This window comes from Penicilliopsis zonata, assembly GCF_001890105.1.
Source record: "Penicilliopsis zonata CBS 506.65 unplaced genomic scaffold ASPZOscaffold_1, whole genome shotgun sequence".
Taxonomy (NCBI): domain Eukaryota; kingdom Fungi; phylum Ascomycota; class Eurotiomycetes; order Eurotiales; family Aspergillaceae; genus Penicilliopsis; species Penicilliopsis zonata.
The window spans coordinates 638,740-654,202 of NW_019208911.1; the positions used below are offsets into that span (position 1 = coordinate 638,740).

The 15,463-nt window shown below is 51.3% G+C and overlaps 8 protein-coding genes across 8 annotated transcripts; 4 read left to right on the forward strand and 4 right to left on the reverse strand.

The window, feature by feature from the left end:
• Positions 1-311: 311 nt before the first annotated feature.
• On the forward strand, positions 312-1,242 carry ASPZODRAFT_54904 (hypothetical protein; the record flags this gene model as incomplete). Its single annotated transcript, XM_022728500.1, has 2 exons — positions 312-471; positions 521-1,242. 2 exons carry the CDS (start codon positions 312-314, stop codon positions 1,240-1,242), a joined length of 882 nt encoding a protein of 293 aa, XP_022585178.1.
• A 146-nt stretch (positions 1,243-1,388) lies between these two features.
• Positions 1,389-2,843, reverse strand: ASPZODRAFT_137821 (hypothetical protein; the record flags this gene model as incomplete). Its single annotated transcript, XM_022724387.1, has 1 exon — positions 1,389-2,843. The coding sequence occupies one exon, from the start codon at positions 2,841-2,843 to the stop codon at positions 1,389-1,391; it is 1,455 nt and encodes a 484-aa protein (XP_022585179.1).
• Positions 2,844-2,952: 109 nt separating this feature from the next.
• Positions 2,953-3,945, reverse strand: ASPZODRAFT_126591 (hypothetical protein). The gene is made up of 2 exons (XM_022721526.1): positions 3,246-3,945; positions 2,953-3,186 (listed from the first exon to the last, which is right to left on the reverse strand). The coding sequence occupies exon 1, from the start codon at positions 3,796-3,798 to the stop codon at positions 3,289-3,291; it is 510 nt and encodes a 169-aa protein (XP_022585180.1). The 5' UTR covers positions 3,799-3,945; the 3' UTR covers positions 2,953-3,186; positions 3,246-3,288.
• A 592-nt stretch (positions 3,946-4,537) lies between these two features.
• Positions 4,538-7,121, forward strand: ASPZODRAFT_126592 (hypothetical protein). Its single transcript, XM_022721527.1, has 5 exons — positions 4,538-4,609; positions 4,703-5,460; positions 5,530-6,682; positions 6,737-6,923; positions 6,980-7,121. The coding sequence occupies exons 1-5, from the start codon at positions 4,606-4,608 to the stop codon at positions 7,032-7,034; spliced, it is 2,157 nt and encodes a 718-aa protein (XP_022585181.1). The 5' UTR covers positions 4,538-4,605; the 3' UTR covers positions 7,035-7,121.
• A 651-nt stretch (positions 7,122-7,772) lies between these two features.
• ASPZODRAFT_234263 (hypothetical protein) lies at positions 7,773-8,563 on the forward strand. The gene is made up of 4 exons (XM_022727934.1): positions 7,773-7,813; positions 7,861-8,376; positions 8,431-8,456; positions 8,513-8,563. Exons 2-4 carry the CDS (start codon positions 7,884-7,886, stop codon positions 8,513-8,515), a joined length of 522 nt encoding a protein of 173 aa, XP_022585182.1. The 5' UTR covers positions 7,773-7,813; positions 7,861-7,883; the 3' UTR covers positions 8,516-8,563.
• Positions 8,564-8,611: 48 nt separating this feature from the next.
• ASPZODRAFT_54896 (hypothetical protein) lies at positions 8,612-12,340 on the reverse strand (the record flags this gene model as incomplete). Its single annotated transcript, XM_022728499.1, has 3 exons — positions 8,612-9,381; positions 9,438-10,126; positions 10,182-12,340. 3 exons carry the CDS (start codon positions 12,338-12,340, stop codon positions 8,612-8,614), a joined length of 3,618 nt encoding a protein of 1,205 aa, XP_022585183.1.
• Positions 12,341-13,375: 1,035 nt separating this feature from the next.
• On the forward strand, positions 13,376-13,648 carry ASPZODRAFT_56254 (hypothetical protein; the record flags this gene model as incomplete). The annotated part of the gene is made up of 2 exons (XM_022728599.1): positions 13,376-13,479; positions 13,555-13,648. Coding segments are annotated over 2 exons (198 nt in total), but the record flags the coding sequence as incomplete, so codon positions are not given.
• Positions 13,649-13,755: 107 nt separating this feature from the next.
• ASPZODRAFT_148131 (hypothetical protein) lies at positions 13,756-14,553 on the reverse strand (the record flags this gene model as incomplete). Its single annotated transcript, XM_022725336.1, has 1 exon — positions 13,756-14,553. The coding sequence occupies one exon, from the start codon at positions 14,551-14,553 to the stop codon at positions 13,756-13,758; it is 798 nt and encodes a 265-aa protein (XP_022585185.1).
• Positions 14,554-15,463: the final 910 nt, after the last annotated feature.

Sequence of the window (15,463 nt, forward strand, 5' to 3'; positions counted from 1 at the left end):
CTGACCATCGCTAACCAGAGTGATAGCCAGGGCAGCGCTTGTTGTTGCACCAACGCAGAGGGCAACGATGGTTGCATTGCAAAGTTAGAACAGTCAAAATAATGCCTCGTCGACAATACCGGCATCGTTTGATAGATAAACCTCGAAACCTGGTCGGAATTGAAATTAGTCAGCATCGTGATAACCCCGCACGATGGCGCGGTATCTCCTACTAGTTTATCTGTGTTGTGAAAGTCCAGTGAGGTCGAATCTTTACAACCTTCTCACATTCCTACCATCAGTCTTGTACTTCCAGCAAAATGGCCTTGAAGATGCCCAGGATCACAATCGGCGGGAGAAGCGTTCCCCAGCTGGCGTTTGGCATGGGAACTTCCTGGTCTAAACGCGGGGATCCAGCATTGAACCGAGCCCTTGTTGATACCATCAAATCAGCCATCGGTATCGGGTTCACCCACCTAGACTGCGCCGATGGTAAGTTTCTTTCCTGCCCCGAATGTAACTTCTCAGACTAAATTTCCAGCCTACGGCACGGAGCAGGAGCTGGGCGTGGCAATCAAGGAAGTCGAAGCAGAGAAAGGCATCCCGCGCTCAGACCTTTTCGTAACGACCAAGTGCATGAAAGGGACACACGACCTGCCCGCTGCTCTTGCGGCAAGCCTGAAAGCATTGCAACTGGACTACGTGGACCTGTACCTGATCCACACACCATTCAACTTCAAGTCGGCAGACGAGATCAGCGCCGCCTGGGTGCAGATGGAACAGCTCCAGTCCCAGGGTCTGGCGCGCTCCATCGGCGTCTCCAACTTTCGGCCGAAAGAACTCGAGGTGATCCTGAAGACATGCAAGACCGTCCCCGCCGTCAACCAGATCGAACGGCATCCATACCTACAGCGTCCGTTGCTCACCGAGCTGATGAACAAGCACGGGATCGCCACCGTCGCCTATGGGCCTCTGACATCGCTGCGCAAGGCAACAGGTGGGCCCGTCGACGGGTACATCGCAACCCTTGCCGCCAAATACGGCGTCACTGAAGACAATATCCTTCTGCGATGGCAGATGGACAAGGGCATCGCCCTCGTGACCACTTCCTCCAAGCCCAGCCGGCTGGAAGGGTACCTGCAGACGACCGAGTTCACGTTGGCCCCCGAGGAATCGGCAGAGATCGATCGACTCGGCGCTCAGCATCATTTCCGCGCGTACCTCGTCGGGCCCGGCAAGTTTACCCCGGAAGAACAGGATTGATATCAAGTGAGTACAATAGTTTGTAAGCTGTACTGCAATTCTACCTACGGGAATACAGATGTAGCTCTGAAAATGACATACATTATGTTTGAAGGGTGTAAGGCCATTAGAACTATGTAAAAAGTAAAGCATCAGTCGTGAAATAGCTAAAAGAACATCAACAGGCTTCCCAACACAGAGAAAACACCGCACATGAAGATGGACTCAGAGATTTGGGATGCGGCACCGGTGAACACCGACGTTGGCGCTGACGTAGTACCAGTCGTGGATGAACTTGTAGAGCTCGGTGTCTGGGTGGTTGAGCCGTCCTGTGGCGTGCCCGTCACGGCCGATTGTCCCGTGGTAGAGGAAGTAGAACTGGAGGGTCCCGAGCCAGAGTAGCCAGAGCCAGACGATGAGCCAGACGAGCCAGAGCCAGAGCCAGAGGCAGTAGGCGCACCCAGTCCAGTTATCGTTGAAGCAGGCACAACCACCACCACTGGGGCAGTGAATCCCCAGTTTCCAGGAACCGTCGTGGTATATGTGACCATGGGAATAGTCGGGAAGGGAGTCTCAGTACAGCCGCAATAGGTAGCCGTGACGATCACAGTTGATCTTTCTAAGCCGGTTGAACAGGGTACGACGTAAGTCGATGTAAGAGTGACTGTGACCACACTACCGGTGGTAGTAGATGTTGGTACGCTGGTAGTAATGGTATCTGTTCCCTTTTCAGGATTCGGCTCGGAGACCGAAGTTGAAATTGTTTCGACATGTGTGGACTGGGTCGATTGAGTAGTCGAAAAAGTGGTTAGGAGGGTGGAACGAGTTGGTCGGCAATTATTGCTCCTAGATGGAATTCCACCATGGGATGAGTGTGCATGTCCTGGCCAAACAGGTCCCGAAGGGATAACTCTGGATGGAGAGGTGCCAGAAGGGACAGGGCGATCAGAGGCTACACTGTTAGATGGGATAGGCCGGGTGAATGGGAAGCTGCTAGAAGGGGGAAGACTGATAGACGGATTAGGCCTGCTGAAGGGGAAGCCGGTGGAATGGGTAGGGCGACGAGAAGGAGCCACGCTAGAAGGAACAGCACTGGATGGCACACTGATGGCCCGTATAGAACTGGCTGAGGGAACAGAGCCTAGTGGAGAGGGAAGACTAGAAAATGCCGAAGATACACTGCTAGAGCGTACCAGACTTCCTGTAGAAGAAACAGCATTGGACGGGATAGCGCTGGGTGGGATAGGCCGGCCAGAGGGGATGAGGCTGCTGGAGGTATCTGGGCTGGCAGACTGGGCACTGCTCGAAGGGATACTGCTGGAAATACGTCCGGCAGATGTCGGCGCAATGGAGCTGGAAAGCGAGACAGTGCTCGAGGCGCATTCGGTCACAGTAATCTCTATCATCACTGTCGTTTGGCCTCCAATTGGCTGTCGCCCGATGATCTTCGGGTGCAATGATTCATACAGGGGAAGTTCGCGCTTATTGACCACGGTGGTGGCCGGGGCGGTAATGCACGCATCGGTGACGGTCGTGGAGGAGTAGATTGTCACGATGTCGGCGGCCGCCACAAGGGAGGACTGCGCCAGGGCAGCAAAAATGAGCGTTTTGAACAGCCCCATGATGGATGATTGAAGGGAAAAGAAAAGAGATGTGCGATGCTAATCATATCCTCTCTTCACATATATACTCGTTCCATTGCCTCGGAGTCCAGTTCGGATCATCTCTGTTGCCCACCGAACGAAGTATATAGGATTAACATACTTTTCCAATGCCACCCAGTTCATCGATACCTAGAGAACTCCACGAGTTGAAAAGGTTAGTAAAAGTAATAGTTTCTTTGGATAGCGCCACGCCACACGCTGAAGACCCACCGCGAGTCAATTGAAGGAATGAGAAGCGAGCAAGATTCTCCTTGAAGGATTGACTATTCTTTCACGCAGTTCATCCACTGGTTACTGCTTTCTTTCCCAGGTCGTAAGAAGATAAGAAGGGCTGTTGAACGGGTGATTTCTGCAGCTTACTCCTGAACAGAACCATGAGGCCATTGCGTGATTGAGTAATTGATCAATGTAAACGAACAGCCAAGAGACTATCTTGCTCAATAACGATTTGCATCGTCATGTAAGTGCTGTTCGGGTCCAATTTGTAGTTATTGAATGGCCCACAGACTCGAAATCCCTGACTCAGGTACAAGGCACGAGCCCCCGCAAAGGTAGCGTTACTGCCCGTCTCGAGACTCAACTGTGTATATCCACGTAGTCTGGCCTGCTGAACGAGATGCTGGACCATCGCCTTCGCCACGCCTTTCCGCTGGTGGTCTGCCGCCGTCCTCATCGACTTGATCTCGCCGTGGGTCGTGGAAAGCTGCTTCAAGGCTCCGCACCCGAGGAGCTCGTCTTCGTTCGCATTCCAGGCAGAGAAGACAGTGACATCTTCATGTTGCAGGGCTAGCAGGTTCATCACATGGCAGCTGTCTGGAGCAGTCTTGCTCTGGAGTTCGCTGGCGTGGAGGGAAAGAAGAGACTGGATCTCGGGGGCGGTGAGATCGTCGGTTTTGATCACGACAGCAGCCATGGTCCTGCCGTTGTAATATTTGATAGATGGGCTTGATCCAGTCTGTGGGAATCTCCATTGCATTTATCAGGACCTGTCTTGTCTGTCTAGATTAGATGGTAGATAACTGTGAGTCACTAATATCTGTTGCCTGGATAAGAAAAGTGCGGAAATTGCCTATATCAGTACGTCTAGAATGTTTACTGTAGGTCTGATAAAGACTACCTGATCATTTTAAATAGTCAAGAATACTGTTTATCAACAAGTCCAAATAATTAAGAGCAGAAACGTAGACAGATTGTTTCTTCTGAATACTTCTGTTGACTCAGTAAGGCCTTTCAGCCTCAGGCATCGAATTTCCGGATGCAGAAAACAGCGCGACCTGCTTTCCACTAATCCCCATACGGCTAGCGCATTGCACGTTACGTGTTCATCCAAATGACGTCGCTGATTCTTTTCAGCTGCATCGCCCTGTTTCTCTCTTTCTTTCTGTTGGGGAACGAAGGCGATAGGATAGGGCGGTGGCAAGGCAAGGCAAGGCTCAGTTACTTTCTGATTATCTGATCCCTCACGTCCCGATAGGTGCCAGTTCGGTGCTGCGCCATTCGCCTGGAGTGTCCCAGCGATCGGCACCCTTGGCAGTCATCATCAGCAAATTGTCCGCGCCGAGTGCCAAGCACTGAATTTCGCGCCTAGACGATTCCCTTTATCTGGGCGTTTTCTCGTTTTCTCAATTCCAGGGGAGCTCGCTGTTTTTTCCCTCTCGCTTCCCCCTTTCCAGCCTTTTTGTGGCTACACGCTCTGCCCAGCAGTCCCTTCTTCTGATACATGCGTGAGTTGCTGCTGAATCCGGCTGTGTTCTATTCCTACCAGTCCTTTTGACACTGACATATTGACTCTGTTTTTTTTTTTTATTATTTTTTAGACCGGATTCACTCGTGGGCGAAAGCTCACGCATCAAGCAATAGTGTTGCAACTGACGGTCCGAGCAAACGACCTGTTGCGCAGCTCCCGGAGGAACCTGCCCCTGCCCAGCACGATGCTCAAGTGAAGGAGAAAAGTAGGGACCCGGCTCCTCAGTCGGGTTCGGATACCACACAGAAGGAGCAGCAAGAGCAGGGCCTCGGCACCCGCATGAGGAACGGCTGCGTACGGTTCCTGGAACATACCAAGGATGCGCTGTTCCATAGCTGGGTCAATGTGCTGTTGGTCTTTGTGCCCGTGGGCATTGCCGCCGAGGCGGTGGGCTTGAGCCCGGCCATCATCTTTGCCATGAACGCAATCGCTATTATTCCCTTGGCAGGGCTATTGAGTCATGCCACCGAGTGTGTTGCAAGCCGTCTTGGTGACACCGTGGGAGCGTTGATCAACGTCACCTTCGGCAATGCGGTTGAATTGATCATCTTCATCATTGCTCTCGTCAAGGATGAAATCAGAATCGTCCAAGCCTCTCTGCTGGGCTCCATCCTGGCCAACTTGCTCTTGATTCTTGGGATGGCCTTCCTGCTAGGTGGTCTTCGTTTCCGAGAACAGATTTACAATAGTACTGTTACCCAGATGAGCGCTTGTCTGCTTAGTTTGAGTGTCACCAGTCTGCTGTTGCCGACTGCTTTCCACGCATCCTGGGCAGACGATACAAACGCCAACAAGTACACCTTGAAAGTCAGCCGCGGTACCAGTGTGGTAAGTGATGTCTGCTGTTATTTTTTATTTTTATTTTTTTTCATTTTATTTTCGACTGATTCGTAAAAGGTCCTGCTACTCGTGTACATTCTCTACATCTTATTCCAGCTCAAGTCCCACTCGTATCTTTATGCAAGCATTCCTAAACAGATCATCGATGAGGAGTCGCATCCTGGCGTTCTTGCGGATTTTATGAACAGTTCGTCCGACTCGTCCACCAGCAGCGACGATGATACGGATGACTCGTCCACCTCCTGGACTACAGCCAAGCGCATCAAGCGGGCGATGAAATATCGCAGACACCGCAAGTCCAGCACCAGCTCCAAGGGTACCTCGTCTAGACAGTCTGTGCGCAAGAAGAGCATCGCCGCTATCTCCGCGGGCGGGTCTGCCGCTAGCAATGCAGATGTAGCTGCTTCGTGCGCCATCGTCGATGAAGCCCGCTACGATGCTGATGATGATGGACCTCGAACCAGGGACTTTGGACAGGAGCTTGCCCCCGTGCAGAGCAACAAGTCGGATCGTAAGGCCAAAAAGCATTCCAAGAAGAGCAACAAGCGTCGTGCAGCTGCCAGGGCCGAAGACCAAAACACAGCGGCATCCCAGGACCAGCCTCAACGTCCGCCCCTACTGTCATATCAATCTGAACCGTCCGTGGAACATCGGGCTGCCGGAGATGACCAGGCTGCAGGTGCTGCTAACGAAGTTCCGAAGAAACTGCCATCCTTCCGTCCTACCTTCCCATCCCTGCTGTCGAACACGGTATTTTCGGCCCAGTCTACGGACCCTCGTGTTTCCCAGGCTTATCCGCAAGGCATACCGGGTGTCCGACGTGCCAGTTCTCTTCCACCGCGCATGAACCGACAGCCAGGCATCGGCAATGCAGTCCAGTTCGCTCGCACCGCTGCTCGCATGCCACGTACGGCAGACTCTGTAGCTCTGGAGCCCGATGCCGAAGAAATCGTCGAGCCAGAGATGTCACGCACAGCCGCCGTGGTTCTGCTCCTGGTGTCAACCGCTTTGGTGGCAGTCTGTGCCGAGTTTCTCGTGGACAACATCCCCGCAATGATTGCCAGCTCCAATGTCAGCCAGACCTTCATCGGATTGATTATCCTGCCGATCGTGGGCAATGCAGCCGAGCACGTCACCGCCGTCAGTGTGGCCGCCAAAAACAAAATGGATCTGGCCATTGGTGTTTCGGTTGGAAGTAGTATCCAAATCGGTAAATTTTCTCCAGCAGCATCTTAACTAATTTAGTTCATGCTAATTGACTCAGCCATCTTCGTGACCCCCTTTGTCGTCCTTCTCGGCTGGTTCATGGACAAAGACATGTCCCTGTACTTCACCCTCTTCGAGACCATCTGTCTGTTTGTGACAGCCTTTGTCGTCAATTTCCTGGTGCTCGACGGCAGGAGCAACTATCTCGAAGGCGCCTTGCTCATCGCCGCATATGTGATTATCGCGTAAGCTTGCCTGGTATCCTTTCTTCTTTTTTTCGGTTCTCTCTAATCATCACCAGTGTCGGTGCCTTCTATTACCCCAGTACCAGCGATGCTAGTAGTTTTGCGTCTTAATAATAGGAATTCCTCACTGCCGATGACACCCTCCGTCGAGGGCATTCTACGTAATCGACAAGAAGAAGCAGCATCAATTCTTTTTTTTGGGGGGTGTGGGGGGGGAGAGGGACTGGGATTTTACTCTGAAATCAAATATTTGTATAGATGTCACTCCTTTTTCTGCACAGGTCAATTAAACCCGCATCCAAATTGGAAATCAATACCATACCATTATCCCCCTTTGTACTACATGAGATTGGATCACCTCCTTATTCCCACTGTGGGGGTTTACGGGGCACTGAGGGGCGCTGCGAGCAGACAATCATTGACTATTCTCCCGACTAAATGTATACAGAGGACTCCGTACAAGAGCCAAATAAAAACGATGTTAGCCATTATTATCCACGACACACGTGGCAAAGTCTCTTAGGATCTGCTCATACTACATATGTCCGAACTAACGATTTATTAGTTACTGACTGCGGATTCTAAGAATGACTAGGTACTAATACATAGTAATGAACCACCCCTATTCCTTGGCCCTCTGCAACGGGCTTACTCCGGTCAAGACATCTGTAGTACAGTAGGTATTATTCCTGCTGTACGCAAATTCACTTCTGCCTGGTGCCCCGACAAGAATCATCCCCGGTGGAGCCTTTGCCAAGCGCAAAATGGACCGGAAGCTACGGAATATAAACAGCTATGGAGAACAATCGACGGTGTTAGAGTGAAACCATTTGACGTGGAGTAGGGGTACAAAGTACAAAAGTAGGGAGTCGTTAAATAGATAAGAGAATGTAAAAAGCACGTCTTCGTCTCTCTTGGATAGAATAACACTCTATAGTACTTTTTCCAGACTTTCAATTCATGGCGTATAACCGTCCGCCCTACGGAGGCCCTCCATACGGCGAACCTCCCTATGCCTACGGAGGTCCCGGTGGTTATGGCGGTCCTCGAGGCCCTCCTCCCAGAGGTCCTCCCCAAAGACCCCCGGGCCCTGCTCCCCCTCCTGGTCCCCCTCCTCCGCTTCCACCTGGTTGGTATCAGGAATGGGATGCAAACAACCAACGCGCCTTCTGGGTAGAAGAAGCCACGGGCAGATCGCAATGGGAGAATCCGTACCCTCCAACCCAGTTCGACCGCGGTATGCCTCCTCCTGTCCCCCCCATGGACGGTGGGAGAGGATATTATCGTGATGCACCACCACCACCACCACCACAAGGAGGATACGACTATTACCAGCGTGGACAGGATGAGCAGCCGCAGAAGAGATCCATCGGGATGGGCAAGATGTTTGCGGCGGGTGCGGCGGGTGTGGCCTTGGGGGCTGTGGGTGGTGCCCTCTTGGAACATGAACTGAGTGGGTTGATCATGATCTTCTATTATGACTTTTCTCCATATACTGACTTGTTAGATGACCATGACGACGGTCCTCCCCCTCCTCCTCCGTTTGAGCCTCCTCCGTTTGAGCCTCCTCCATTCGAACCTCCTCCGTTTGAACCTCCCCCACCGCCGCCAGACGAGTTCGGCTGGTGATGGTATTCATACCTAAGTTGGAGGGTACCTAGTTCTTCACTAGACCTGTATAATAATATTCATCTCATTTGAAACATACATGTTCCTTCTTGTTCAGCTTGTTTAGACAGCAGGTCTGTCCGCGTCTCTCGGTCCCAGACCCTCACCCCATCTGCCTTGCGTTTAAAGTACAGGATCCGATGCATAGGGATAAACGCTTCATCCGTCAATTCCGCCTTCCACTGGTCGACACCCATCTCTTGCTCGCCTAGAAACCGGTCCTCGTAGCCGACGATGTAATCCGCCGTGTCCAGGTTCGGATCCCATCGTAGCCGGCTTAGAATTTCCCCTGCCGGACGCAGCTTCGGCCCACCACCCACTGACTTTCTGGATGGCAAACTTCCTCTCTTTGGCACGGGAAGAGATTCGTGACTCTCATCATCATCACCACCATCATCATGGAACTGGTCTTCCTCCTCCTCCTCCTCCTCTTCTTCCTCGTCATCCTCACCGCCGTAGGATCCCCAGTGGCGATCATCAATCCGAAGATCACCCACCTCGGACCCCTTTGCCAGAGTGACGTCCACCCAGCATGAGGAGGCGTCAAAGTACTTTTCGTCAGCACGGATTTCCTCTGCGAACGTCCTCAGGATGGCTAAAAGGGAGATCTGCGCGGATTGCTTGTCTGGCTCGGTCATGGGTCCCGTGCTAGTGGTAGATACGTCTCCCTTGGCTAGTCCGATCAGGTAACAGCCCTGGTACTCCTTGTCGCTGTCTTCATTTTCATGTATCTGGGTAAACCGCGCAGGCCAGATTCGAGCAAGGATGTCGGGGAATTTGCGATGGATGTCTTTGCTTGTGTCAGTGAAAGAAAACCAAATAAAAGTAGAATAAGACATTACATACCAACTAGAAGCGAGACACATCGCCATTCCAACCACCCGATGAGCGCTCGCCCCTTTGTGGCTGCCCCGCCCCAGTACTGCACATCAACCTTCACATAGCTGGCGTACGATTTCTGGAATTCATCCACGCCACTGACGTAAGCAGTGGAATCAATCAGCCCCTTCCAGGAAGCCCCAGGACTCGAAAGCAGCCTATTTGCCCGGGCGAACTCTTGTTCTAGCGTCCTCGCCGATGGGACGGAAGCGGCACGGGCGACGTTCACTCTCGGTGCATGGAGACTGAGGATCACCAGCGGCTCCCTGAATGAACGCATATATCGAGATCCATTCTGGTAGAATGTTGGATCGTAGACCACGTCCTTCTTCCAGTTAAACTGTGCATACTGCTGGAAAAACGTGCAGATAATATCTGCGGCTGATGTGAGGCCCACTGTGCGAAAGGCGAGTTTGCAAATGCGCGCGAGGAGCGAAACTATATGAACCCCTCCCAAATAACCTAGTTTTGCAGAGTATAGTCCTCGTTGCTGAGCCCAAGTTTTGATGGACCGGTAGGCAAGACGGAACGCAGCGAGATCCGGAATGGTGCGTTCAAGGTAGTGCGTATCTCGGAGGGCGTTGAGTTTAATCAGTGATTGCATGGGGAGATCGAAAATAGAATCAGTGGGTGGGAGTTCGAGCGCTTGTGGCCAGCTGTGGAATCGACATCAGTATGGTTACATGTAGACAGTCGACCTTCGCCCCATACCTTTCAACGATACGTGTTGCAGCACAGTACTGCAGATCGAGCTGTACACCACAGACTTCCAGCTCCAGCATCGTCCCCGATGCCGCCCGTACTTTTCTCAAAATCTTGATTCCGTGATCTGCAGCTCTCCTCAGTTTCGGTGTCGTTAGGGCAAAGAATACACGAGGACTGATCTGTCCGATGACCAGAAGATCGAGGTCGGATGCGGCATCCCAGACTCCCAACCAATATGAACCAACCGGGACCACGACGAAAGAGATGTTCAATCTAGGCGCGGCGGGAGAGTCCTCCTGGTGGTTTATCACATTTGTCACCAGCTCAATGGCCTCTGTGCGTTGGCTCATCTCCTCGGGAGAGGGAAACATCTGCCGCGCATGTAGACACTCTTTAAGCCGATTGACATCACCAAGACCTTTTGGTGCTCTTGCAGCTTCGATAAGTGGTATTTTTCTTTCTGGTTCGGCACTCTGGGAGTCCAATGTGAGCACCGCTCTAATTCCCCAGTGATCACTGGCAACACCGGCGTCTCCAACAGGGAATCCGAACATGTTGAAACGGAGAACATTTGACCTGTCGCCCTTGACTAAAATCCGATCATACCTCTGTGGTCGACTATGAAAGCTCTTGCCAGCAATCTGGGTAGCAAGATGATTATGGGTTGGATCGTATGTTGCACCTTCTTCTCCTTCATATAATGTACCCAGTTTTTGATACTCCTGACGGGCATGAGAGCAATCAGACATTTCCGAAGACACAGCAGCACGACTGACATAATAGCAATCATAAAAGCCCTCCTGCGAAAGAAGAACCTCAGTACCTGACAGATTAGATGCGCCTTCCGCGGTGATGGACTTCCTCTTCAGCGCCAGGTCCAGTGTATACGATGAGGTGGTGATATTGAAGTCACCCGCCAAAAAGCAGGAATTATCGCGAAAGATGTCAGCCAGATGCCTGAGAATGGCCCTTAATTGAGATTTTTTGGCTGCGATGGAGCTATCAATCAGACCACAAGAGAGATGGACGCCGGCAACCACTAGAGGCAAGAACGTCGAGTTGCGTAATGTTCCCACATAATCAAATTTGACGATCACGGCGCCTTTGTGGCGCTTTTCGAAAGGAAGCCATTCCCAAGAGAATGACCATCTACTGAGCACAACAGTATTGCGCAGACTTGGCAATGGTGCCATGTCTGCCTGGTCGGGAGGCCCATGCGTGGCGAAAGGGTAGCGGCGGCGGATTTCAGCGTCTTTCAGCAGGTAAGATAGGAAGTCATCTGATACTTCCTGTAACAGAAGAATATCGGCTGCGGCAGTATCTGAAAGCAGATTCTGCAGGAGCAGAGGGTATCTGTCGAGTGAAGGAGGGTGCATTGCATCAACAAGCACATTGTATGAAGAGAGCGTAACTAAAGAAGAATCAACGTGGCTACCTTGCTCTTCTAACGCGGTACCTGGTGAGGGCGAAAGGGATGCCTCCCAAGTGCCTTTGCCTTCGACAAACCGAAAGGTCGGCCTCGATTGAACGGTAGGTGAGGAAAGCGTTGTGAGAGCTTTCTCGGTCCCAGTTGTAGGCAGATTGTTGACCCAGGGCTCCTGGCCAGATAGTGGCAGAGTTGCCCAGACTCGCATAGGACTTGAAGAGGTATCCAATCCTTGCGACCGGTCACGGATCAAAACCACCAATTCGGTCACCTCCCACTCAACTTGCGGCAACAAAGCTACCTTGGCCAGCAGGTAATCTCTCAGTAAAGAATCTTCTGCTTCGGTCTGCCCTATTGTTAGATGTAGCTGGTGTGAATTGCTGCTGTGGCCGAGCTCCCCTAGAATTTCCCGTCGTAATTGATCCAAGACGTCGCATCTTTCCTTCTCCCCGTCTGTCGTGTATACGGTGCTGCTCCGTTTGTGATCGAAAAACCCCGGTTTTCCTAGACATAAAGGAAAGAACTCGATCTTCTTACTCGCCAAGGTCGATTGGACCAAATCCAGCACCCGTGGGAGATTTTCTGGTGCCACAAATGGATAGATTAGATTGAGATGGGGAGGCCATCTGCCATAAGCCTTGTCGTATAGTTCCCGCAGACGCTCGAAATCGTGGGTGAGATGTGAAGGTGGGAGAATGCACAGGGCAGTTTCATATGAGACAGCCTCAGACGATGCCATGGCTCTTCGGAATCAATTGTTTAGCTGAGAGAAAAAGAGGTGTCGACTCTTGTCGGTATGTCCCTTCCCCCTTCTATCTCCATAGCTCCTGATATATAATCGATTTCTAGTCTCCAGAACACTAGAGTAGTACAACTGAGGCTGACGGGTGCGCAAGATGCAAGCCCGCGAGACCTCGTAACTGACCCACGTCGATCCTTGTCTACATGAGTCATCTGGGGACTGTGACACGAGGCCTGAGTCAGAAATGACACAGAAGTAGTTTGGAGATACATACCTAGTAGTAGTCAGTAAGTACCTAGTAACTAGGTAACTGCTTTGTTACTGTTTTGTGAATGAATATAGAGTATTGTAGAATAGAAATTGGTGGATGTTTGTGTGATGCCCGTTTGGGTAAGGATTGTAGTCACATGCCAGGGTACACCTGACTCCAGAAATACCTATCACATGATCAATTAGTCTCCCTCATTCTTCGCCTTTGGAGATAGAAAGAAAGATCCAGATTTCCCAATTAAACAACATGCAAGGCTCATCAAGGCGGGAATTCCCATCCGTGGTTCGACTCGGGTGATCCACAAACGAACCGAATTGATGATCTCATCTCTGCGTGAGAAGAACTCAGAGCAAACCCGTGGTTATGGCGATGAGTAAATCTCTAGAAGATACTACCATGATATTGAACCGTTGCCTCTGACAGAAAATCTATCCTATCATGTTCGCCAATGGCTCGATTCCCTACGTAATGGATCTCCAGAGCCAAAAAATATATACAGAGCTGCACACTCCAAGATTGCCATCAATTTTGATCAACTATTAACATTGTTTACTTCAACATCACGAACCATGACGAAAGATCTGGTAAGAATCCATCTCCATATACTAATAGATGGATACCCATGGAACTAATACGGTAATTCTTAATCAGTCATTCGATATCAGATACTACAACGAACTGGCACACGGCCTCTTCGGCGATGGAAAGCAGTTGGCGAAGAAGTATAGAATTCTCAAAGCCAGGAAAGAAAGAAGGAAAAAATTAACAAGATATATAGCTTGAGGGAAATATATCATGACAAGGGGCTCGTTTTCCCCGATGACTTTGATTCCACGCAGACAGTACCGCCCATTCATTTCGTTGAGTACGATTCTCTTTATTCTCTTTAATTTCCCTTAAAGAATGACATTCGCTAATTCTCCAACTCGTCAATTCCCAGAGTCTCCGCTCCAGATGATGTGGATATCGACGATCTGAAAAGGGTCAAAGTGCCTGATGGCCTGACGATTGAGATTCACGATTATCACTTCTAAAGTCTGGTATTGAGTACTATATGTATTGAGTCATCTACTTAGTGACTACTGGTTACTGCAAGTGGTTATATATGTACCTAGGTTGGTAGTTAGTCTATGAATATATATTACTTCCGGCATAGAATCTCTCCATGGAGGATCCCAAACCATCCCTGCCCATCCTCGCGGTATTGTTTCCACCCCTGGGCAATGAGATCCAGAGTCTCCTGGGTCGCAAAACCTTCACCGACAGCCACCTGCGAGTATCCCGATGACGTTGCCCGCTGGCCCATTGAGCCACCCCAGTACGCCCGTTGCTCGTCGCTGCTGAAACACCACGAGTCCGCACTCCTTGTGATCTGGTCTCGTGCGAACCCGGCCTTCTCCGCCCAGCTATGAATATATCGTCCTGGATGCGGGTTCCCGCCCCGCGCTCGGCCCATTCGATCCGAGAGCTCTTCCCATGCCGAGATCCCCTCGTTGTCCGGAAACCAGCTCAGAGCGGCGGATTCGCGGGCCGCCACGATGCCACCCGGCTTCACCACGCGGCGCATTTCGCGCAGCGCCTGAACGGGATCGGCAATGTGCTGCAGCACTTGATGGACATGGACAACATCGAACGTGTTGTCGGGGAATTCAAGGGAGTGGATGTCACCGACTTGGAAAGTGACGTTGTGCACCCCGCGGGAGGCCGCCAGCGAACGGGCACCGTCAAGAGGATCCGACACGTAGTCGATGGCCGTGACATAGCCTTGGGGCACACGCTGGGCCAAATCCGCAGTGATCGAGCCAGGGCCGCATCCAACGTCAAGGATATTCATGGCGGGACGGATGTGGGGGAGCAGATAAGCGGCGGAATTCTCCGCAGTGCGCCAGAGGTGTGTTTTCAGGACGCCTTCAGAATGATCGGTCGTATAGACCGCCATTTTAGGGGTGATTGTCATTTTAGTAGTTGCGGAATGTGTTGATTTGAGATTCAGAGTGTTTGGTCCGTCTAGTTGGAGAAAAACCGCAACCTTTATCTCGGGGGCATGGTCCGGAGCTCTGAGAAGAGGGGTCGGAATACCGAGGCCCCTAAAAACGGTAAAGGCTGCCACTCTTGCAGATTCAATCAACTCACTGGTGAGAAAAAAAAATAGTGCACTGCATTAGCCGCTGTCAGCAGTCGTGGTTGTAGGCACAGATAGCAAATAGTATCATTGCAAACCAATCTGCTGCCTGCACCCAGCAGCCGTTTTAAGAACCCGTTTCAGCCGACTTCCACGGCTCGAATATCCGTGATATCCCACCGCAAGAGATGACGACTGGCCATATTCTCGCCCCCAGGCCCCTCAATTATTGGTTTCGCAGAACGCCGTTGCTTCAGGAGTATGACCGGATGCTGGATTTCATCAATGGTCGACTTGAGCATCGAGCAGTCAGGGTTGTGAACTACCGTAGTATTGAACGGGGAGTAAAGACGGCTCTTGCTGAGACCATGATCCGTCGAGCTTTAATTAGTCCGGCAATGCCACAATACAGCAAGACAGACCATGGCATGCAGAGCAGTTCGCAACGCCGCCTGTTGAAGGGTGACAGTTCTCGTTTCGTTTCAAACTAGCAGTTGATGTGTCAAGTAGGCTATAGCCTTGGCGCAGCATCCATGTAGCACGACCCAGCCTATCTCCCCTTGAGATACGGAGTACATCAGGCGTAATACTATCCCAAACGTACTAGAAATGACGCTCTAATCGTTTATACCGAGAACATGCTGATATCTCACGGTCGACAGTGGACCTTGCCATCCGCGCAAGTTCAACATGCTTTCCCTGGCGGAGGGGTAGCAAGATTTCGCAT